At 40.9% G+C, this 25,570-nt stretch overlaps 1 protein-coding gene across 1 annotated transcript; it reads left to right on the top strand.

The window, feature by feature from the left end:
* Positions 1–196: 196 nt before the first annotated feature.
* On the top strand, positions 197–25,069 carry SNRNP40 (small nuclear ribonucleoprotein U5 subunit 40). The gene is made up of 10 exons (XM_004005046.5): positions 197–370; positions 3,246–3,375; positions 4,964–5,057; positions 6,581–6,746; positions 7,787–7,909; positions 16,365–16,485; positions 18,706–18,788; positions 19,870–19,931; positions 23,913–24,016; positions 24,548–25,069. The coding sequence occupies exons 1-10, from the start codon at positions 227–229 to the stop codon at positions 24,595–24,597; spliced, it is 1,077 nt and encodes a 358-aa protein (XP_004005095.1). The 5' UTR covers positions 197–226; the 3' UTR covers positions 24,598–25,069.
* The last annotated feature ends 501 nt before the right edge of the window (positions 25,070–25,570 follow it).

Here is a 25,570-nt window from a genome sequence, read left to right on the forward strand (position 1 = left end):
GGGACTCCAGCTCTATCCACCAATCCTGAATTCGTACTCTAGTGATGTCAGAAAGAACTGGCCAATAACAGGAAAGTTCTCAGGGGGCGGTGCTGAGAGGTATATTGGAAGTCGATTGGGTTCTATCGGCCGGAAGTTCTACGGGAAAGACTAAGTCCGAGCCAATCGTGAGGTACCTGAGGGGGTCGGCGCGGTCAGTGGCGGCCTGAGGATAGCGGCTGCCGCCATGATAGAACAGCAGAAGCGTAAGGGCCCAGAGTTGCCACTGGTCCCAGTGAAGCGGCAGCGACATGAATTACTGTTGGGAGCGGCAGGGTCGGGCCCTGGAGCCGGGCAGCAGCAGGCGGCGCCGGGAGCTTTGCTGCAAGCGGTGAGTATAAGGAGCAGGCGGCCTTCGGCCCTCAGCTCATCTTCCTCTCTCCTCAGCACCTGGTGATCCTGCGCGGCCCTTAACCCACACTCCCGGCCGGAGCGGGACTCTCTCTCCTAGGAGTTAAAGCAGAAAAACACGGTAAAAGCGGCGTACACCCGGCGATTCTCCCTGCGTTTCTCCATTTGACGCGCGTTTTCAGCGTCTTGACCGCCCTGTGAGGAGGTGTTAGAATTAAGAATTGAGGATCTTGAGCTAAAAACCGAGACCAGGGTTTTGACTTCTTAAATGTTCCAGGGATCCAGTATAGAATAAACGATAAATTTCAGAAAACTTGGAAGATTGGATGGATGAATGAATGAATGAATGAGGGAAGGGGGGAAATGAATGCCGCTGGCTCGTTTTGGGGACTTGGGAAACTTGCTTTTCCCGTTGTTTCTCTGCACTGGTATTAGTAATAACCAAAGAATAGTTACCATCCGTTGAGCCCTTGTGCTGTGTAAATGAAAACTGCATTAATCTCGGTAACTTCCCAAGAGTTAGGAAATATTATTATCCTAATTTGTAGACGGGAAAACAAAGTTATATAGTAAGTGATAGGACTTCCCTCATAGCTCAGCTGGTAAAGAGTCTCCCTGCAATGCAGGAGACCTGGGTTTGATTCCTGGGTCAGAAGATCCGTGGAGAAGGAAATGGCAACCCACTCCAGTATTCTTGCCTGGAGAAACCCATGGACAGAGGAGGCTGGTAGGCTATAGTCAGTGAGGTCGCAAGAGTCAGACATGACTTAGTGACTAAACCACCAGGAACAGCTTTTAAACTCAGAATCCATGCTCTTAACTACATTTCCTGTAAAACTGAGGTAGTGATCACACCTCTGCTTCTATCCTGTTAGGCTCAGCTGACAAAATATATGTCTTCCCGCCCCCCACAACTCCTCAACCAGCTGGTTAGCAAATGTTGACACCACCCTCAAACTATATCCAGACTCACTACCGCTTCTTCCACCTTCCAGCTTCTTTGGTGGCTCAGACAGTAAAGAGTCTGTCTGCAATGGGGGAGACCCAGGTTCAGTCCCTGGGTTGGGAAGATACCCTCGAGAAGGAAATGGCAACCCACTCCTTTTTTCTTGCCTGGGAAATCTCATGGACAGTGGAGCCTGGCGGGCTACAGTTGATGGGGGTCACAAAGAGTTGGACATGACTGAGTGAGTGACTAACACTTTCTACCACTTCCATCACTAGCTCCTGGTTTAAGCCATTAGGGCTTCCCTGTTGGCTCAGAGGTTAAAGCATCTGCCTGCCATGTGGGAGACTTGGGTTTGATCCCTGGGTCGGGAAGATCCCCTAGAGAAGGAAATGGTAACCCACTCCAGTATTCTTGCCTGGAGAATCCCATGGACAGAGAAGCCTGGTAGGCTATAGTCCAGGGGGTCGCAGAGTCGGACACGACTGAGTGACTTCACTTTTCCTTTTTTTTTTTGCGATTTCACTTTCACTTCACTTGTCTCATCTGGCACTATGGCTGTAGGATCCTACTGGAATTCCTGTTTCTGTTTATGGATGCTCAGTCTATTCCCAAACCAGTAGCCAGAGGAATCCTTCTAAACATAAGATCATATTACCCCCCGCTGAAAACTTGCCATGGTTTTTCACGTCAGTCAGAGTAAAACTGAAATCTTGGCAATCTTTTGCCCTCTTTCACTTGATCTCTCTGATCTACCAATTTTCCATTGCTCACCTTTCTCCAGTCACAGTGGCTTCCACGCTCCTGCTACAAAGTCTTTGCATTTGCTGTGCTCTCTACTGAAATACTCTTCTTCCAAGTGTCCACATGGTTTATACACTCAGCTCTTCCCAATCTCTGCTCAGATAACACTTTTCCACTTTCCTGACCAGCCCATTTTAAATTGCCATACCTTGTGCTCATCTACATTGCTGCTCTGTTTTTCTCCATAACACATGCCACCGTCTATATGTTTTACTTGTTTCTGCTCACCCTCCCTCTTTTCTGTCCTTCCCACTAGAACACAAGCTTCATTTTTTATTTTGTTCAGTACTGTTTCCTAAGTGCCTGGGACGGTACCTGACGCAGTATTTCCTGAGTAAATGAGTAAGCTGGAAACTAAGGAGATTTGCAGATTGTTAATAGTGTGCTTCTGTCTGGCAAGAATATCAGCCTGGGTTTCTTTGAATTGCCGCGACTGCAACTGGTCTTAATGTCCAAGACCATTATCAAAACTACTTTCTTCAATAACCTGTACCCTGCAGGGTTGTTGGAAGCATTCGTTCAATCATTCATTCATTAAACGAACTAGAGACTGGGAAACAGTGTCATGTTACACTGGTAAGGTTCCTGCACTACAGAGCCTTTCTCGTGGCAGAGCAGGGGAGACAAACTAAACAAATACATAAGAAACGTAATTTCAGATAGTGATAAGTTCTTTGAGGGAAAAAAGTAGTGTTGATCAAATGCAAAAGAGAGGTAGGGTGCTGCTTGGGCTTGAGTGTTCCAGGAACAACTTTCTGGAGAGAAAGCACTGGAAAGGAACCACACACAGAAAGATCTCGGGGAAGAGGCCTCCAGTCGGGGACAACAAAAGATCCTGAGGCAGAAGTAAGTTTAACGTGTTTGAGCAATTAAAATCTGGCAATGGGAGAGCAAGTGAAGAAAGAGAGTTAGTGTAACATACATTGGAAACTTCAGCAACAGAGTATCAAATTGGAGGCATAAGTTAGAAGAGTTGCTGTTCTCTAAATCAGGAGAAATACACTCCATCATTGTTTCCATCGTCTTTGCCCTGTACTCCCGGTTCCCCAACTTTTCGGTCTCCTTTGTATGTAATGACTACACTGTACTTCTCTCATTTGTTCAGGGTCCTCCAAGATGTTCCTCCCTTCAAGCCCCAATCATGCTTCTCTCAGGACATGAAGGGGAAGTTTATTGCTGCAAGTTTCACCCCAATGGATCCACCTTAGCATCTGCAGGATTTGACCGATTGATATGTAAGGCATAATTTTTGAATCTGGAGTAATTGCTGTCTGCCAAATACTGATTATTTTTTAAAACTTTCAGTGCTATAAAAGGTATCAGTCTAAATTGGTCACATAACAAACTGTGTGGCTAATATGCTAAAACAGAATCATGAAAATACTGAATGATTTTGGATGTAGAACTTAGGGTCCATGTGGTAAATACAGTAGGAGTTATATCACCTGCTGGAAAGTGAGTTGCTCTAGTTTGGGAATTTCCTCTTCATGGAGGCAAATCTTGAGCCGATTTAGCAAGCGTAAACTTTAAGATCTACACTTTAAGGCTAATGAGAGTAAGGAGGAGAGAGAGGTTTTTCCCCAAAGATAGGAATCTCTCTTGATCCATGCTAGGCCTGGTGGCTCAGACAGTAAAGCGTCTGCCTACAGTGCAGGAGACCCGGGTTCAATCCCTGGGTCAGGAAGATCTCCTGGAGAAGGAAATGGCAACCCACTCCAGTATTCTTGCCTGGAAAATCCCATGGACAGAGAAGCCTGGTAGGCTACAGGCCATGGGGTCACAAAGAGTCAGACACAGCTGAGCGACTTCACTTCGCTTCACTTGATCCATAGCCTCAGAATCTTAGCATTCAGGAAGGAAGGAGGAAATCCTAACATGGCAACTCACTTGGATAATGTACTTGTCTCTTATTTGGATCTGCTACCAGATTCTCAGCTTCTAGTCAGGAACACCCATTTGGGGAAAATAAGTAGAAATCATATGGAAGAAGTCATGAGAAAAAGCAAAAGAGAAGGTAACAGAAGCATCTGACACTTCTTCCTCTGGCATCATTTGCCACATTGTGAAATGAAATGGGTCCTTTGACTCCGTTCTTTTAACTGTGCCTCAGGGTAAATGATGTCTGTTTTGATTTCAGTTTCTAGTTCTGTGTTCCTTAAACTTACTGGTGGCCAAGTCTCTGGAAGGCTTAGGTATCTTGGCTGAACATACTTTAACTACTGATATATTTAATTTCATCAAACAAACTAGAAGCAGGTTTATCAGCAGGAAAATAACTCTTAAGTAACTTACTATGTATATAGTGTTCCTTAATAATACTTATCAAACTTCACTCTGTGTTGGACCAAGCCCCTTAAAAATTGGAGCTGTCTCTATTCGTTTACCTTATTTTACCCCAGCACTTGGAATAGGTATTTAGTACACATACACTAAGTAAACGTAGTATAAAGTCATTGCCATGTGACCTTCAAGTCAGTTGCAGCTTCCAAAGTTTCCCATAAGTACCATCATTTTGCAGTCTGCTTCTACTCATAGGAGACAACTAGCTGTGAGTGCCAACTTTTTAAAAGTATGGGAGAAAAATTAGGATTTAAAAAATTATATCCATTATCTAAAATGTTTTTATCTTATGAAATGTGAAAATGCTGCATTATTTTTGTTCTAATGTAAAGAAGATCGATATTGCTGATAGAATTAATGGTGTTTCAAAGGAGTGTAATTTCAGAACTGTTGTTCTAGTGAATTCTTTAAGTACCCTTTCCATGGCCAGTAATAGTTTTATTTTGCCTAGTAATGTTCACAGAACCCCTGTCTCCCTAACAGTGTTGTGGAATGTCTATGGTGACTGTGATAACTATGCTACATTGAAGGGACACAGTGGAGCAGTGATGGAACTTCATTATAACACAGACGGCAGGTGAGTATTTTGCATCGTGGATGACAGCTGCTTCTTATATTAATTCTTCTTGGCATCCTTTCATATTGCATCCCTGAGTTTTCTCTTAGGAGATTGTGCTATCAAAAATTACTGCATTTTGAACAACCACTTTATCATCCTATCACTGTCACCCCAAGTAAGGTGTTTATTGTTCCATATGAAAGTCATTCAGTCACATCTGAGTCTCTGCAACCACGTGGTCTGTACAGTTCATGGAATTCTCCAAGCCAGAATACTGGAATGGGTAGCTGTTCCCTTCTCTAGGGGATCTTCCCAACCCAGAGATCGAACCCAGGTCTCCCGCATTGTAGATGGATTCTTTACTGTCTGAGCCACCAGGGAAGCCCATTGTTCCATGTATGTATTTATAATATCTATCTAACATTTCAACAGCCAGCAAACTTTTTCTTTTTTAAGACATAAAATGTAATTTCCTTCTGTAGAAATTAATTACTTTTTATTATAAAAGTAATGAAACAATCTGTTTCAAGAAAACTAAAAAGAAAAAAAGGGCAGGAAAATGACAAAATACACCACATTTTTACCATTCCAAAGATAATCACTGTTAATATTATGGTATATTTTTCTCAAGATTTTTTCCTAATCAAAACAGTTTGATTTTTATGTATGTGTTAGAACTGCTTGTGTAAGTTCCCTGGCAGTCCAGTGTTTAGGACTCAGCGCTTTCACTGCCATGGCCCAGGTGCAATCCTGGTTGGGGAACTAAGGTCCTGTAAGCCACACAGTCAAAAAAAAAAAGAGCTCTTATACAACACAACCTTGTCTGTTGTTTTTACCCTTAACATTATTCAACTGTCATTATCCGTTTATTATGACATTTATTATAAATATTTTAACAATTGAATAACTTTATAGTAACCATGGGTTATACGAAAATGTAACTCTACAAAGTTAATTAATCCCATTCAGTATTTCAGTAACATTTATTGTCTTACAGCTCTTACCTCTAAAAATTTTAGGGTTCCTTGAATAACTAGGTACATAGCTTTGTGTGTAGTTTTCTTGTTTGAGTGAAGAAATCAGTATAAAATCAATCATAACTTAGAAGTCATTCTCAGAGGCAAAATAAAAGCTTTGATTTTTAGAGAAAGAGTTAGATTTGCTGAGCCAGGAATTGCTACTCTCTGTCTTACTTCTGCAGCAGGGAGTGATTATACATTTTCAAGTGGAAAGATGTGTGAAGTGTAGTATATCACAAAGGAGGGAAAGATTGAGAAGACTGCCATATTAGATGTACAATATGTCATGGGGACTGACAAAGGGAAAATTTTTTTACATTTATTAGAGTAGACCTTATAATTGGGTCTAGACTACTATTAGGATTTTGGTACATTGGGTGAGACATTTCCAAAGCAGGTGCCAAACTGTCAGAGCACAGCATGTTAGTGATCTTGAAGACTTGGGTGCATTTTGACAAGTAAGGAAGATAGATTGCTATTCCTTGTCTTCACTTTTTTTTTTTTCTTCCTCTTGCTTTCTAGTATGCTCTTCTCAGCATCCACAGATAAAACTGTGGCGGTGTGGGATAGTGAAACCGGCGAGAGGGTTAAAAGACTGAAGGGGCATACTTCCTTTGTGAATTCCTGTTACCCAGCCAGGAGGGGCCCCCAGCTTGTTTGCACTGGCAGTGATGACGGTACAGTTAAGGTGGGTGTTGTCTGTCTCTGTTGAGGGTTTCTGAGGTGACAAAATGTTACACTTACCTTGTCTTCCCACCTATGCTATACCCTTCTCTCCACAACTTTGTTTCATCAAACATTTCCCAAAACAGACACTCTTTAAAATACACTTCAGATAATAAGCAGTTGAGGTTTTTTTCTTTTTTTATGAATCTACAGACTGTTACAACCATGTAGAACAGTTGTCACTTGGAATAAAGTAGACCACCATCCAAGAATAATTAGATTCTTTACTTAGTGTTTACTGAATTATGTGACTTTAGGTTCACTTTTGTCATCTTCAGTTTCTCAGTCTTTAGTGACAGTAATATACATGTCTTACAAGGATGTTTTGAAATTTCAGTCAGTGTACAAAAAGGTCAGTACATGTTGTTTTCAAAGCTGTTGCTGAGTGAGGATGGAGCCAGGGTAAGTTAAAGCACTAGAAAGCCCTCTTACTAGGACGCAGCTGGTTTTTATCCTCAGTATTTACCTAGTTGCTGTAAACTTTAGTTTCTAGAGTTCTGGTGCAATTGATTTCTGACAGTTTTGCCAGTCTTCTGCTTTTCTAGAGGGACAGTCTTTGGGCACTCAGTACTCTGCCATTTTCATTGATGTAACCTCCTCTCCATATGTGTGTATATATATATTTTTAAATGTAAGTTGTAGCTGAATAATGAATTAAGATCTATAATTTCAAAACACTGGTCTAATATCCTTTGTGCAGAACAAATGAACTAGTAAACATGGTGAAGATGTCCACTCTAAGGGCATTTAATTAACCACATGTATTCAAACTTTTAACAAAGAAATCTGAAAATACAACCAAAGTGATTTATTCTACCAGCATTCAGATACATTGGCAAAATTATAGTCAGTTCTCACCATGTTGATGGGATAATCAGACAAATTTCTGAACAGGGTCCCTTTACAGATGTTTCCACTTCCGCAGTCCTTAGATTTATGGGTGTGCTGTGCAGTTGTTTCTTAGAGTGTTGTCATTATAGACTTTCTTGTCCTCTTTTTCAGCTTTGGGATATCCGCAAGAAAGCGGCCATCCAGACATTTCAGAACACCTACCAAGTTTTAGCTGTGACTTTCAATGATACAAGTGATCAGATTATTTCTGGTGGAATAGACAATGATATCAAGGTATTTTAGATGTTTATGTTCTATTTACTTTTCACCTGTCTCCATTTACAGAAGTAGGTCTTTCCAACTTCTTAACTTTGCACTTTATACCACCTACGTGAAAGATAAATTAGAACGTGTTTTCTTTCTGTCTTGTCTTTATTGACTTCTGTGTCAGGGTTGCATTACAACTTATATGGTCCCTGTCCATCAGGGACCAGGCAGTTTATATGAAGTGAGAAGTCCCTGTGTGGGAACTCTGAAAAATGAAGAGTGTATTCGCTGAGTAACAGCATTCGAAACTTTTTTTAACCTCCATTGCCTTCACTGAGATAGCAGTAAATCAGTTTGTGATTCTGTACCGTAATCTCTCAGTGTGTCTTTGTTTTTTAAACTATACAAAAGAAGTTTTGGGGGATCCATAGCTAAGAATGTGAGAAGGTAGTGATGTTGACGAAAAGAAGCAATAGACATCTCAATAGTATAATACAGCTCAAGCTTTCAAGTAATTGCCTTGGAGTCTAATCTCAGTTCTATTCTCTAATTTTTTGTGGCTTCACACTAGTTCTTTAACTTCTTTTGCTTTCTGTTTTATGTATGTAGTAGGGGTTAACAATATCTATCGCGTAGAGTTGTCTTGGGCATTAATGAGCCGAATGCAGTAGAGCACCTAGCAGAGTTTCTGGACATGGCAGGTGCCAGTAAGTATGAAATTTGTCGGGGGACGGGGGGGCGACTCAGTTTGTCTCTGCTTTTACTTATTGGCTTGCTTAGGTATTTCAAAGACTTTGACTTACCTTATGCTTTATCATGAGAGTAGTAATTATTGGGTAAATACTCAACTTCTTATGTTGTTTCTACCTAGAAATTGTACTGTAGTCCCATCTCTCCTTGCCTCCTTTGCTCTTACTATGAATGGAATGTCCTTTTATCTACCGGGAGTCCCTTACATGGAAAGATTTCAACCTTTCTTTCCTGTCTCTGGGACCTCATGCTGTCAGTTTTCCCAAATCCTATCCTTTTAACCAACTGTATTGCTTCTTATTAGCATTTCACCATGCTCAGGTCTTCTCTTGGTAGGGGAAAGAGTCTGCCTTCAGTTCCACATTGTCTTGTTATTGCCCTGTCAGTCTTCCCCTTTACAGCCAAGCCTCTTTAAAGATGGTGATAGTGGTTATGATCATAACACTGTTATCATCATCCTCTAACACTTAAATGTGTCAGGCATTGTTCTCAATACATGCTGTGCGTGTTTGTCCCTAAGTCGTGTCCAACTCTTTTTCGAACCCTGCCAGGCTCCTCATCCTTGGAATTTTCCAGGCAAGAATGCTAGAGTGGGTTGCCATTTCCTACTCCAGGGGATCTTCCTGATGTAGAGATCAAACACGCATCTCTTGCATCTCCTACATCAGCAGTTGAATTGCTTACCACTGTGCCACCTGTTGTTCTTAGAGCTTTACATTATAATTCTTTAAAGCCTCACAATGGACCTATGAAATAAGTGCTGTTAATGGGCTTCCCAGGGTCGCAAGTAGTTGGATAGGATTGAGCAACTGAGCACACGCACAATGCCATTTTACCAATGATTCAAAACCCAGAGTTTGGGCCCAGAGTCTTGCTCTCATTCATTTCAGTTCAGTTTAGTCGCTCAGTCGTGTCCAGCTCTTTGTGACCCCATGAATCGCAGCACACCAGGCCTCCCTGTTCATCACCATCTCCCGGAGTTCACTCAGACTCATGTCCATCGAGTCCGTGATGCCATCCAGCCATCTCATTCTCGGTCGTCCCCTTCTCCTCCTGCCCCCAATCCCTCCCAGCATCAGAGTTTTTTCCAATGAGTCAACTCTTCTCATGAGGTGGCTAAAGTACTGGAGTTTCAGCTTTAGCATCATTTCTTCCAAAGAAATCCCAGGGTTGATCTCCTTCAGAATGGACTGGTTGGATCTCCTTGCAGTCCAAGGGACTCTCAAGAGTCTTCTTCAACACCACAGTTCAAAAGCATCAATTCTTCGGCGCTCAGCTTTCTTCACAGTCCAACTCTCACATCCATACATGACCACAGGAAAAACCATAGCCTTGACTAGACGGACCTTAGTCGGCAAAGTAATGTCTCTGCTCTTGAATATGCTATCTAGGTTGATCATAACTTTTCTTCCAAGGAGTAAGCGTGTGAGAAATCCCCTGAATATTTTCTACACTCACTGTCTTTAATGCCTTATCTCCCTTTCATTTATCAATTCCATGTCTCCTGACCACTGCTCATCAGTCTGGCTCTGCCTCCATTGTTTTATTGACGCTGTTCTCTTCAAGGTCACCAATGATCTCCCTGTTACTAAATCTAGTAGATCCTTTTAGTCTTTGTTTTTTTTAAACTTGCTCTGATAATATACTTTGTTACCCTTTTCATCAGGCATAGCCATCAGATACCTCTGCAAGCTATTCTGTCTATGCATTTTTTAAATGTTGTTATTTCCCAAGGTTCTTTCCTCAGTTTTCTTATTATATACCTTACCCTGGGCAATTCCCATCTAATTCTGTGACTAATTGTCATTCCTATGCAGATAACTCGATGTTCTCAACCCAGATCTTCAGATCCAGACCCATATATACAGCCAGCTACTCAGCATCCCCATTTGGAGTACCTAAAAATTCACCATTTCCAAAATTCAACTTCTCATCCCTTTTCCACCCTATAACCCTTTGGAGACTATCGTCAGAACGTGGGTGCTTAAGTAGATCACCTTAATAGCAAATGCATTATTTCCCTGAGTGAAATTTGGGAACCCACTATTATTAGAATCATTACAGCTTCTAATACACATGGAGGTGGACTAGTGTTATGTAGCCATGGTAATTTTCATACTTTTAAGTTATTATTATAAAACTGTACATACTGTGAAATTAGATGCTCCCCAGTAGTCTAGTGGTTAGGATTTGATGCACTCCCTGTTGTAGCCGGGGTTCAGTTCTCAGTCAGGGCAGCCTTTCCCCTGGGCTTCCCAGGTGGCATAGTGGGAAAGAATCCTGCCAGTGCAGCAGACTCAAGAGACCCAGATTCAATCCCTGGGTCAGGAAGATCTCCTCGAGTAGGAAATGATAACCTGCTCCAGTATTCTTGCCTGGGAAATTCCATGAACAGAGGAGCCTGGTGGGCTATAGTCCATGGAGTTGCAAAGAGTTGGACACAGCTGAGCGACTGGGGACACATACGAAATTAACCTCTTTTTAGTATACAGTTCTATGGATTTTAATGCTTATGTAGATTCATGTAACTACCACAGACAGGACAGAACAATTTCCATCACCCCAAAAAACTTTATAGTACTCTACTGCATCAGACCCTGTACTCATTCCTAATCCCTACAAACCATTGATCTCTTCCTTGTCCTGTAGTTTCTATTCCAGAATATCACATGAATAGAATCATATAACGTATGACCGTCTGAGACTGACTTTTTAAACTATGAGAATTTTATCTTTTCATAACTATGGGGATAGACAAGCATAAGAATAATAATCTTGTGCTAGTAAGTCCTTCTTAAACAGTGTGGCTTATTCTGGGCTCTTTGTCTAAACTGTTTTGGGACCTTCTATAAACAAGTATGCTTCCATGACTCAAACAGTAAAGAATCTGCCTGCAATGCGGGAGATCTGGTTTCACTCCCTGGGTCAAGAAGGTCCCCTGGAGAAGGGAATGGCTACCCACTCCAGTATTCTTGGCTGGACAAGAATTCCATGGACGGAGGAGCCTGGCAGGCTACAGTCCATTGGGTCACAAAGAGTCGAACACAACTGAGTGACTAGCACTTTTAACTTTCATAAATAAATATATTCAGTTGTACTTTAGTTCTGAAGGGACTGAGTTTCTTTTTAGGTTTTGAAGGTTTTCCATGTCTTCTCAGATACATATATGTACCTTCTCTTGGATCAGTTTTTTCCTCACATAGCTAATCTCAGTCTTTGTTGATATATACCAGTTTTGTTGTGAAGTCCAAATTTATCTCAAATATGAGAAATATATAAATAGAGTCCTATGAGTACAGCACTTAATGACTCCTCATCATAGCCTTGTAGGCTTTTTTTTTTTAGCTGAAGTATAGTTGATTTACAATGTTGTGCTAGTTTCTGATATAAAATAGTGTTCAGTTATACATATATATTCTTTCTCATATTCTTTCCCATTATGTTATATTACAAGATACTGAATATAGTTCTCTGTGCTATACAGTAAGACCTCATTGTTTATCTGTTTTCTATATAATGTGTTTGTTAGTCACTCTGTCATGTCCAGCTTGCTGCAACCCCATCGACTGTAGCCCAACAGGCTCCTCTGTCCATGGAGTTCTCTAGGCAGGAATATTGAAGTGGGTTTCTATTTCCTCTCCAGGGGATCTTTCCGACCCAGAATTGAACCAGAGTCTCCCACATTGCAGATTCTTTACATCTGAACCACTAGGGAAGCCTGTGGGTTGCCATGCCCTCCTCCAGGGGATCTTCCCAGCTCAGGGTTCAAACCCAGGTCTCGCGCATTGCAGGTGGATTCTTTACCAACTGAGCCACCAGGAAAGCCCAAGAGTACTGGAGTGGATAGCCTAGTGGGTTGCCATGCCCTTCTTCCAGGAATCTTCCCGACCCAGGAATCAAATCAGGGTCTCCTGGATTAAAGGTGGAGTCTTTACCAGCTGAACTACCAAGGAAGCATATAGTAGTTTATATCTGCTCATCCCAAACCCCTAATTTATACCTCCCCCATTCCCTCTCTTCTTTGGTAACTATGAGTTTGTTTTCTATGTCTGTGAGTCTGATTTGTAAATAAGGTTATTTGTGGCATAGTTTAGATTCCGCACATACGGGATATATATATACACACATAGCTATGGCTAGTCCTTTGCCTAGAATCCCCAACATTGGATATTGCCTTGACTGGCTTAGTGTTGTCTTTAAGTATCAGCTCAGACATACCTTTTATTTTTTTCCAGCTGCCCTGGGTCTTCGTTGCTGTGCTCAGGTTTTCTCTAATTGTGGCGAACAGGGCTACTCTTTGTGGTGGTGCCCAGGTTTCTCACTGCGGTGGCTTCTCTGGCTGTGGAGCACAGGCTCTAAAGTGCATGGGCTTCAGGTGTTGTGGCCCAAAGGCAGAATTTCTCTGTGGTATATGGAATCTTCCTGGACCAGGGATCCATCCTGTGTCCCCGGCATGGGCAGGCGATTTATTTAGTATTTTTGGCTGTCCTGGATCTTCGTTGGTGTGCAGGCTTTTCATATGTATCACTATCACAAATTATGCTGCTGTATGCAGTATATCCAATATATCTGCGTGTAAAGCTTTCCATATTTAATTAATTGCTTAGGATAGATTTCTAGATGAAAATCAGTGTGTCAGCAAATATAAGGCTAGTTCATGTTTTGGATTCAGTTGCCAGATTATTTTTTGATAATAGCAGTTAATAAAGATGCTATTTGAAATTAGGTTGCTTTAGTTATTTTATTTTGCTCCTGTATAACGAAGGGGTATGCTAGAGAAATGTGAAACCATCCATAGAATTTCAGTCTTCTCCCTATTTAACATCATCCTGTTCTGACATGCTTAGGGATGAGTAACTGTTCTTGGACCCAGAAAGACTCTTAATAGTACTCAGGCCCTCATAAGTTTCTTTTAAAAATCCAAAAGGGAGGGTCCTTTTCCATCAGAAATAGACTCAGAAAATATCAAACCTGAAAGGAACTTTAGACATCTCATTATCTCTCTTATTGTACAGGTGACTAAAGCAAAGCCCTAAAAAGTTAAGTGATTTGGCCAAGATCAAATAGTCTGTGGTAGAGCCAGGACTCTCCAGAGGGCCAGTAGTCTTACAACTCATATTGCTTCTGCTCAATTAACAAGTATCCTTTAAGCAGACAGGGGCTTACCAGTCTTGGGCTTGCTTGACAAATCGTGCACTGTCTCACAACGTTAGGAAGCACTCCTGAAGAGCCTGGTTTTTGTTTGCTTCTCAGTCTCTCAGAGAGCACTGCCTGTTCTGGGACAGGAGGAACAAATAGAGAATGGAAGCCCCTCATAAAATCTGGAGTGAGCAAATTCTGATTATATTTGTAAACAAACACACAGTTCCTGTTGGGCTCTTGAGATTTTCTTCCTAGGTATAGGATTGTGGAGTCAGAGGGAAATGAATAAAAGAAGAAAATGTGCTTCTACTTGGTGGCTTGAAGATCTGGTTGGCATTTCTTGTAATCTTGAGCTCTAGTCAGAATGGGAGGTCAGTTGGTGATTTATTTTTTTTTAATGTAGTCCCATCTGTGTTCTCATCCTTTCCAATTATTTGGGCCAGAAGGCTCTTTTGTAGAATCTGATCAACTCATTCCACTACTCTACCCTTCTGTGGCTCCCCAGTGAGGGAAGTAAAATCCAAGCCAGTCATTCAAAACCTTTCGTGAGCTGCCCTTTGCCTGCCCATCACTCAGGCATTGTCTGCTTCCTCTGTGCCCATTTCCCTATAACCCAGCAATTTTTTCATGTCCCTCTGCTTTCATGAATCATCTTTGCCTGGAAATAACCTTCTGCTTTGTCTAAATAAAGAAGTACTTCTTGGGAATTCCCTGGCAGTCCACTGGTTAGGATTCCGTGCTCTCACTGCCAAGGACCTGGGTTCAGTCCTTGATCGGGGAACTAAGATTCCACAAACTGCATGGGATGGCAATAAATCAGTAAATTCTTTTTCCATGCCCTGCTCAAGTGCTTTATTCTTTGTGAAACCTTCCCTTTCTCACTTCCATCCATGTACCATGGCAACATTAATCCCTCTGCCCTCTTGGCTATTGCCCCTTGTGCAGGCCTCTTATCACTTGTTTAGCTCCTTGAGAACAGAACATTTCTTTTATCTCCAACAGTGCCTGCCACAATCACTGAACAGCTGATTAGGACATCTGCAAAATATTTTGCTTAAATTACTGCCCTACTCACTCTTCCTCTGGCAAATCCCAGATACATTTTGGGTATACAAAACAATGTGTGCAGGCCCCAAAGTGGAAAGTCTGGAAATAGCTCCCAAGTGCTGCGAAGGATGATGAATTTATTCTCCTAAAGAGCTAAAGGTTTCAACAATGCCTTCTCTGAAGAGAAGGAACAATGGCTTGAACAAAAAATGTCAGCCACTTCAAGCTTTCCTGATTATTGAGGCAGCAAACATCCTGACACAAAAATGATTGTGTATGAAGTGTGTTGGATTCCACACATGAATGAGTTATTGATGGGGAAAGTGGAGTTGTCTGCCATATGTATTGCTTTGACAAACTCATTTCTAGATGAGGAAGGCTTGCTTAAAGGGACAGCGGAAAATTTGTTTAAGTTAGAAAAACTGTGGCCATATTAAATCAAATTTGGATGAAATTTTGTATAACAACAGTGACCTTAACAGAACTGCTGTTCTTTTTCCATATGACATTCCAGACCATTTCTATTGCCTTTAATGTATTTCTTTTATGTAATTATAAATAACTGTTTTATATTTTTCTTATTTGCTTAATAATAGTTTATTTATAAACATTTTTGCATTCGATCTTCAGAGTGTTTTTAGGATTTGCTTAATAATAGCAACCAATTAGAGGGCCTGCTGTGTACCAGTATTCTATCTGTAATCCTCACAGAAGCCCTAAGAAGTAAATGTTATCCCCATCTTACAGACCAGAAACAGGCTCAGAAGGGTTAGTGGCCCAATAATATAATACATAACTCTTTAAGTTGCAGTGACTGATTCAGTCTGGCCCTAAATCCTCATTCATTCCACTCTGGTCTTCAAACACTAACATAAGCGCTCGTTGTGTTACAGTGTGTGTATGAAACCATTTATTTTTTTCTGTTTGACATTAGGTTATTTTCAGTTGAACTGTTTCCCTTACCTTTCCTAACCAGAAAACCATGAACTTACAATTTATTTTTCTTTTAATAAATATGCTTTTCCATCAGATGTATGTGTGTGTATATGTATTATGACATTAAACGAACATTTTTAAACCTCTGTTTTTGCTAATATGCAAATATCTGTTTTGTACATTTTACATGCAATCAAAATGCCGTTTTCAAATGAAGTCATTTAACTGTTTTTATATAGTTGTTTGTAATAGTTTGTTCCTAGTTGCAGAGAATCATAGATTGTGTTTTAAAAGCTACTTTGTTTTTTTAATTCCTAATACATTTTGTTATGAATTAAAAATAGCCTCTTTAAATCCTCTTATTTTTTGTTAAACTTAATATTTGGCAGTCATTAGTTTATATTTTTCTAGCCAAACTTAGTAACTTTAACTCTGTTTTTAGAAAGACAGGAGTTTTTCCTTCTTTGATTTTGTGGTAAAGGAGTGCTTGGCCCAGAGGCAGATTAAGAAGGGATACCAATTTTCCCAGGCAGTTGACTCTTTAATAACTGTTTCTTTGCTGTTCACAATTTGATTTCTGGGAGTGTCACCTTGTTTTGTTTTGTAGGTCTGGGACCTGCGCCAAAATAAGCTGACCTACACGATGAGAGGTCATGCAGATTCAGTGACTGGCCTGAGTTTAAGTTCTGAAGGCTCTTACCTCTTGTCCAATGCAATGGACAATACAGGTAACTTTGGAAAAGAAAGCTGTCCATGTCAGTCGCTGTAGAACCTAAATAAAATGGGCATTAGGTGCTGGAAATATGTGCTGGGGTAAAAGAGAGTCCAAGGAAAGAGCCCAGGATGGCTTGCAGGTATCCACCAAGGCAATTAGGAAAACAGATTGTAATAGAAAAAGCTTTAGAAGAGATGGTCAAGAAGCCAGGATGATAGTCCCAAATCTTCCATCTAATCCCTGAACATCTTTACACATAGCATTTGTTCTTTCTGGGCATCAGTTTCTATACTGATAATGTAGACAGTACCAAGCTCAGATGATCAACAGACCTATTGATATCTCAGTTGTATTCTTTCTGCCAGTCTATTTTCCCTCCCTACTCCAAAACCATTGATGTGACAAGAGGTCCTCATTAAAACACCTCAATATTCTGGATTTACACTAAGATATTTGTTCTTTCTTCACTTGTTTTTGAGTTGTTGGGTGGGAAGATATATTTTCCATAGCAGAAAAGGAAGATGACATCTTGGATTAAATGCTTAATATTGGAAGAGTTTGGAAATGCCCCTCTGGTATACTAAAATGTTTTCACTAACATTTTGTAATGGAAACTGTGCCTAACCCTCAAAGTGAAGTGAAAGTCGCTCAGTTGTGTCCAACTCTGCAACTCCATGGACTGTACAGGCCATGGTCCATGGAATTCTCTAGGCCAGAATGCTTGAGTGGGTAGCCTTTCCCTTCTCCAAGGAATCTTCCCAACCCCAGGATTGAACCCAGGTCTCCCACACTGCAGGCAAATTCTTTACCAGCTGAGCCACAAGGGAAGCCCAGGAATACTGGAGTGGGTAGCCTATCCCTTCTGCTGGGGATCTTCCCAACCCAGGAATCAAACCAGGATCTCCTGCTTTGCAGGCAGATTCTTTTCCAACTGAGCTGTCAGGGAAGCCTAGCGCTCAAGGAGTGCTCAATAAGTACTTGCTGAATGAATGGACATCCTTGCCTTCTGGCTGTATTCTCAGCTGCATAGCAAACTTTCCTGTGTAGTTTCACCTTCTTATGCCTGTTTATGACTTCAAGGATTGTTGGCTTTTTTCCCATACTCAAGTAAAATGATACCACTCAAATTTCACTGTACAGTTAGCTTTAGTTAACAGTGGCTGTGGCCACTGCTTACTGTGGATATTTATATCCTATTTCAGTAGATTTTTGATTGTCTAATTCTAGCATTGTTTGTTAAAAGGAAAGATTAAAAAAAAGAAAAAAAGTGAAGTCACTCAGTCGTGTCCGCTCTTTGTGACCCCATGGACTGTAGCCTACCAAGCTCCTCCGTCCATGGGATTTTCCAGGCAAGAAAACTGGAGTGGGTATACCATTTCCTTCTCCAGGGGATCTTCCCAACTCAAGGATTGAACCTGGGTCTCCCTCATTGTAGGCAGACGCTTTACCGTCTGAGCCACCAGGGAAGTCACTGAAAGGAGGGTGAGATTCCCTAAATGGTTTTTAAAGTAAAAATAAGAATTTCTTATAGGTATATAATAAAAATTACAAATTCTTTTTATTATTTATCACTGCCAATCTTAAAGCCCTTTCATGTATCATCTTATTTGACCTTTAAAATATTTTTTTAAAAAGAGCAAGTGGCATTCTCATTTTACAAAGACACCCAAAGCACAGAGAATCTCACTGTTTTCCTGATATTTCCCCCGTATATATATAGCAGAGCTAGAACTGGATTCAAAGTTCACTGTTTCTATATTGGCCTTGTTTACAGTTAAACTGTCAGATTTTCCTGTGAGCGTAATTGGAAAAGCTTAGTCCCAAGTTTGATTTTTATAGACTGATTGTCACAGTAGTCAGTGGTATTTAGATTGTCATGTTGAAACTTTGCTAGATGTGACTCAGAATTGGCAGAGGAATCATTTGCAAAATGTTTTGTTGAAATCAGTATCACACTCAACTACTTTCTGTTGCAAATACCCAGCAGTGTGTTTGACATTTTCCCTTCCTGCCTTCTCAGTTTTCCTCTGTGTCTTTAGTCCCTATGAATGAAACTTGGATGCATTTCATTCCCATTAGTAAAAGAAAAAAGGCTTATCAAGTAGCATTGTACCATGTTGGTCTTTCTCCACCCAGGAAATAGCATCTGTCATTGACATGATACTGATTTCAGCTGGGTTCTCAGGAGGCCACTGTTTGATAACTGTTTTGTTTTGTTTGTTTGAATTTGCAGTGCGGGTCTGGGATGTCCGGCCATTTGCTCCCAAAGAGCGGTGTGTGAAGATATTTCAAGGAAATGTGCACAACTTTGAAAAGGTGAGTTCTGCATGGCAGAGGAATTTTACTGTCCGTTTGATTCAAAGAAACATTTATGATGATGCTAAGGATATAGAGATTAATAGCTCTACTTAGAAGGAGCAGCATTCTGGTAACACTTTTGTCCATCAAAACTGCTCTTGCCAGAAATAAACTGACAGCAGCATAGGCAAGGAGGCAATCACATAGGCATATAGTGATGGAGTCCTTCTCAAATTTAGGATTTCCCACTTCAACAAGATGCTTCTGTCTTCTTATTCTTTGGGAACTTTGACTCACAGGTCAGTGTTCCATATGGGACTTGGACTCCCATGGCTGCTACCCAGATGACCTCCCTCACCCTCCCAGTGACCAGCTATTAGAGTCCTCAGATACATCCCTTCCCTCAGTAAGAACCACGGCCAAGCTCTGAGAGACAAATTTTTCCTAAACTCTCAGATGAGCTCTTCAAAGCAGCTTTTCCTCCAGACATTTTGTTAATATAGACTAATGTTTTCCTTTTGAGAACCCATTAAGTTTCAGTTTCACTGAATCTTTTATTTGATTTCAGAATCAAAGAATTTTATTTAAAGATAAATCAAATTTTATCTTTTGTTAGAATTGATTTTATTTTCCTTCAAGATAAACAAAAAATTTAATTAGCATCCAGATAAATGAGCAAAAGAAGCCCCCATTAGTAGGCAGAACAAAATTTTACAGCCAGGTCCACTGTTAATTTACTGTAAATTAAGCAGTTTGGGTTTGAAATATATCAAAATAGGCTATCTTGGGCCACAGAATATAAGACATTTGTTGATTATATGTTGCAGAGAATACTTAAAACTCTGCTCAAAGGAGGATTTCTCTAGCAGTCCAGTGGTTAAGACTCCGCACTTCCACTGAGGGGAGCACAGGTCCATTCCCTGGTCAAGGAACTAAGATCCTGCAGGCCATGCAGCACAGCCAAAAAAAACCAGAAAACAAAAAAAAACTGTACTTAAGAATTTAAAATCTCTTAGTGATGCTATAGTCTAATAGAGAGGGGTACATACATTTGGTACATTATTGTATTCATTGGATTCCTACCTGTTCATCATTATAGAATCTTCTGAGATGTTCTTGGTCACCTGATGGAAGCAAGATAGCAGCTGGCTCAGCTGACAGGTAAGGATTACTGGACATGAGGTAAAGAATGATGTAACTATGCAGGTATCTTCTCATGTTTAATACATTAACTGCCAGTACCAAGCCAGAGCAAACATTGAGTTATAGCTGTACTCAGAGATGAAGCTGTACGTAGTGCAGTCTGAAGGGTTTAAAGATCACGTGGACAAAGACATCGTTTCTACCCTCTTTGGATACATTTTAAACCTGGAAGGTATACAGTTTTTTTTTGTTTGTTAGATTGCCTTTGCCAGTGAAATAAAATTCAGACTCCTAATCTGGCTCCAGTTCTCTTCATGAGATTCTTCTGCCATGCTTTAGTTCATTCACAGACATGTTGTGTTATTACATACTCCTCCCCCACCATCAGTCACCACAGTGCTTCACTCACGTGGAACTTCTCCTGTTCTTACATCCCTTCTGCCTCCTCCATTATCCAAACTCCTATATTTTCCTAGTAATCTACCTATATTGTATCTACAAACTTACCTGGCCCTCTCTCTCTCCCTTACCTGTTGGGCATTACTAATTGCTCTTTGTCTGGGTTGTAATCACATTATATACACCTAACCTTTATTAGCAGTCATTGCATCTTACAGTAAGACAAATATGGTGGGGCAACCCCTACTAAATTATTTGCTCCTAGAGATCAGGGAATGAATCTTACTCATCTCTGAATCCAGGGAAGTGCTTGACCTATTCTAAGCAATATTGCATGAATGAATTCCTAGCTCAAAGATGGTCAGATTTTGTCCTGCATATCAGCTCAGCTATTAATAATAGCCGACTGTGTTGGGGATGATTCAGAACTGGATCTGAGTTCAGTGAGAAAAGTGTCAAGATTGCTTGGTGAGGGTGTGGCAGAATGCAGGCTAGATATTTTCTAACCCTGAGCTGAATCAGTTTAAACTGCCTAAGGAATTAAATGATGAATGAGAAACAGAGAAGGTAGAGAATTCTTCAGTGAGGTGCTATTTTATTTGGTATGCCTACGGTGACCTTATTTGGGAGGGAATCATGTTGAATAGGGATATTCAAGTGCCCCAGGCTTTTGGGCCACAGTGTGGGATGGTAAATAATGACGAGGCCCTGGGGACTTACCTGGAGGCCCAGTGACTAAGACTCTGCTCCCAAAGCAGGAGGCCGTGGTTCGATCCCTGGTCGGGGAACTGGACCCCACATGCCACAACTAAAGATCCCTCATGTCACAACTGAGACCTGGCGCAGCCAGATAAATAACTATTTTACTTAAAAAAAAAAAAAAAAAGAATGATGAGGCACTCGGATGGCAGACTCTGGTGGGAAACGTTGTTAGCCCTCTTCTGCTTAACCCCAACTTAGAGATTTTCCTGCTACTCAATGAAAACAGGCATCATCTTATAAGCAGTAAGCCTTTCCCAGGATAGCTTGGGCTTTCAGCATATTCTGGAGTTTTCTTCTACTTGGGGCTCTAGCACAACCATAAAGAAGCCTCACTTTGATTTGTCCCACACCCTTCTGACCTGTGAACAATTCTGAATAGAAGATTCCAGAATCCATTTTTTCCCCTTGGCATGTTTAACGCCAGGGGAAAATGGGTGAATATTTGAGTATTTTATGGCAGGAGAAAGGACCCAGGTAAAACTGTGCCACATTGCTGGTTTGAGTCCTGGTGGTTTAGCAGGTTACCTTGAAGAGGGGATCTAAAGGATTTTCAGTTGCCAGGTTTCTAAAGAAGACCTTGAAAAACAGGTCCACAGCTCAGATGTCTTACATTCTGACAGAGTAAGAACCATTCTGTGTATTTGTACATGATTTTCAGCAGAGATGTATCTTTCCTGTGTGATTAAGCTTTTAAATGATATCTACCTAGCTATTCTGAGCAGTTTGTTTCTGACACTGGCTCTTTCTAGCTTTTGGTGTCCTCTCTTCCCTCTTTCCCTCCCCACCGTTCCTTTAAACCTTGCATGTGGAAGCATGGCTCTGGTCTAGGGAAAAGCCTGTCTGTCTACCTGCTGAGGTTTGGCCACATTTCACAGGCCACCTCACCAATTAGCCTCAAGTCAACAAGCGCTCTGTTACATAAGGAGCCTGATTCCTGCCGAATGTTGCCATCCCAGAATAAGGAGAGGATAAGGCCCCTCTAAATTTAGCATCTAATTGGCAGCCATGGAAAGTGAGGCCTTAAAGTAAACCCTTGGAGATCTGGGCTTCTGCTGGCTTTTATATGCCTGGATAATGTATCCTTCTCAGAAAACTGCTTTTCAGCTTGGCCTGAATTTGGCAAATTTCTCCTCGCTACTTGGAATTCACCTAGCTCCTCCTGTTCAGATTTTAAACCTTTCAAGAGTTCCTATCAAGGACCATGATGAGATCACTGGTCAGTCTCTGCTGTGAGTGATTTATTCAGCGTATTGATTTCATGTGATTGTGTTTTGATAACAATTTATTCATCATAACAATAGCTATCATTAATTCTGTGTACTGGGTACTTTGCATACATTATTTCGTTATTTCTCTCAACCAAGCTGTGAGATCAGCATTGTCTCCATCATTACTCCATCATATGTCTAAGGAAAGAGGCCCTCAGAGAAGTTAGATAAATGTCTAAAGGCTACTTAGCTATTAAATAGTTGAATTGAGACTTGAACCCAGAGCTTAACATACTTTTTCACTATGCCACCTAGCCTTAGCTGGATTAATGAGGACAGTTACTGTGTGTGACAAGACACTAGGAAAAACCTGAGCATTAGAGCCAAGGAGTCTGTAGACAGACAGGGTTCCCTCTCTTCCACTTTGCATGGAGTTTTTATTTAGTTCCTATGGAGCCTAAACCTTGTGAGCTACACTGTAAATAAGAAGTTCTTTTTTTTTCCCCTTCATTTTAAACTAAAAATGTAATGTTTAGAACTAGGCATTTTATAATCATGTACTGATGAGTATACCCTTTTAGGTGTTAATTGAACAAAACAAATATGTGAATAATTGGTATAACCTGTTTGAAAATCATCATCCTTTTAAATGTACCAGCATATTTTCTTTGCATGGTCATGTGAAGATAACATCTGTTTATTTTACTTTCAGCTTAAAATGACCCAAATAAGGCTGAAGGTCAAAGAAACTTTATTTTGGCAGGGGTAGAGGGAGTGAGAAGTGGCAAGGGATGCAAGGCATTTGAAGGTAGTAAGAGAAAGGAGAATACTGGAATATATATTAATAATTTTAATTTTAATTCTTCCACTGAGCCACTGGTGAACTGTGTAACCTTGGAGAAGTCACTGTACCTTAGTTTTCTTTTCTGTAGAATAAGTTTAGACTAGTTAATATCTGTTGGCCCCTTCCCATGCTAGAATTCAGTATTTTTCTGCCCATGAATTCAGTGCAAGATCTGGATCGAGTGTATATTTGGGTTTAAGACATTCCTGGGTACATATGATGTTAACTATACCCTAATTATATTGGGTGCTCTTTTTTATTAAAAATATTTACTTATTTATGGCCACATCAGGTCTTAGTTGCAGCCCTCCAGATCTTTCACTGTCGCATGTGGCCTTCTTTCTAGTGGTGGCACGCAGGCTCAGTAGCAGCAGCATATGGGATCTTAGTTGCCTGACCAGGAATTGAGCCCATGGTCCCGGCATTGGACAGTGGATTCTTAACCACTGGACCACCAGGGAAGTCCCTGAGTGCTCTTTAAAGATTTCTGTGTGGGAGCTGTAGGAAGAACCATTTGTCTGTCTTCTCTGTGATTTTTCCTACTTCAGAAGCTTGTATTGGAAAATACCAATAATTTAACTATTCCTGTTTCTCCACTCAGTTACTCATGGGCAGGATCCATGCCTTATTTGTAATCTATATTCCTAGTTTCTAAACATCAGAGCACAGTTCAATAAGTATGGAGTGACTAAATAAAAGGTTGCTTCCACTTCCCTTAAAAAGCCATACTTCTTCCTTAGCTTCAGTTCCAGGATGCCTTAGCCTTACTCTTCATGATATTTGCAGGTTTGTCTACGTCTGGGATACCACAAGCAGGAGGATTTTGTATAAACTACCGGGCCACGCTGGCTCCATCAATGAAGTGGCTTTCCATCCCGATGAACCCATCAGTAAGTCTGTCCTGACTGGAGTTTACTTGCTTCAGGTCTATGATCCAGTGATTTAATTGGATAAAAGAATGATGTTTCTTAATGTTCAGATATAAACCGGAACTTAACTTACCTTTTATTGGCTAGCTAAGCTAAATAATGGGACTTGAATTTCTGAGAAAATATAACTTTTTCCAGGGCTATGAATAACAAGCAGAAGCATATTTACAAAATGACTACCATAGACATTGATTCTTCTCTTCTAGAATGACTGAGATCTTTTTCTTAAGGCTTGACTGACAAGGAAAATCAAGATTTAGACCCTGATAATATATTTCCCATAGCACGGTCCACCCTCATGATTTTGAAAGAATTCAGATTGAAAAGCCAAGCTATAGTTTCCTGTGAATGGTGATTAGGAGGAAGGGAATGTAAGCTAAATCCAGTTGCTCTTTTATACCAAAATTGCCTCTTGACATAAGAGTCCTTAAACACCAAGTCTCCTTGAGCCTTCATTACTTCCAGTTATCGTCTCTGTTCTCTTCACCTCAGTTCTCTCAGCATCCAGTGACAAGAGACTGTATATGGGGGAGATTCAGTGAAGATATGGAATGGAAGACTCCAGAAGACTGCTTGACCCTGAGACCTCAAACAGCATAAGTGGCACCAAATGATGTCCAAGCCAGCATCCTCCCTTCAGATGAAGATTGTTAGTAGCAAGAAATGAGGAGGAGGTAGCCATGTTTCAAACCACCAGTGTCCCAGTTCACCAGGATGACTAAGGCAAGCTTCCAGTGGCCTCTTAAAACCACCTGCCCGATTTTAGGAATTGTTCTATTTTTTTCCTCTTTTTTTTTTTTTTTTAAATAAGGTTTCTTCAAAAGGACAGACATTGGTTGGTTCATCATTTCCTGTTTCCTAATCTAGGCTGAAGACAGGGAATGTGACTGAAATGTATTTGTCGGGGGTTTTTGTTTGTTTTTTTTTTTTTTAGTTCAATAACTTGTATATTTTCTTTCTTTGTTTCTCTGACTCATTTTGTATTAAAAGCCAACTAGATGCCTTTTTACAGGAGCCATGTGGATTGAATTTTTGCTGTCTTTTCTCTGAAGCTTGATCACTGTAAATCTGAGAGCATGATGTGACCAGGGGATACATACAATCCACTTAAACTTCCGAGAAGCTGAACATGGTCTGTGTCTACACTGCCAGAAGCACTTTTCTGAGCAGCAGTCCCTACCCTCAGGTTTCCTAAAGTGGGCAGATTTGCAGCATTCTCAGCCAGTAGCGATAGCGTTGGCTGGAACGGCTCAATTCAAAAGGACTGTGAGAGGACCTCCCTGGTGATCCAGTGGTTAAGAATTTGTCTTGCAATGCAGGGGATACTGATTCCATCCCTGGTCTGGGAGGATCCCACTTGCCACGGAGCAGCTAAGCCCGTGCACCACAACTGCTGAAACCCACACGCTTAGAGCCTGTTCTCCACAACAAGAGAAGCCACCACAGTGAGAAGCCAGTGCACCACAGCTGGAGAGTAGCCCCCGCTCTCTGCAACTAGAGAAGGCCTGCATGTAG

Source organism: Ovis aries, chromosome 2, assembly GCF_016772045.2.
Source record: "Ovis aries strain OAR_USU_Benz2616 breed Rambouillet chromosome 2, ARS-UI_Ramb_v3.0, whole genome shotgun sequence".
NCBI lineage: Eukaryota > Metazoa > Chordata > Mammalia > Artiodactyla > Bovidae > Ovis > Ovis aries.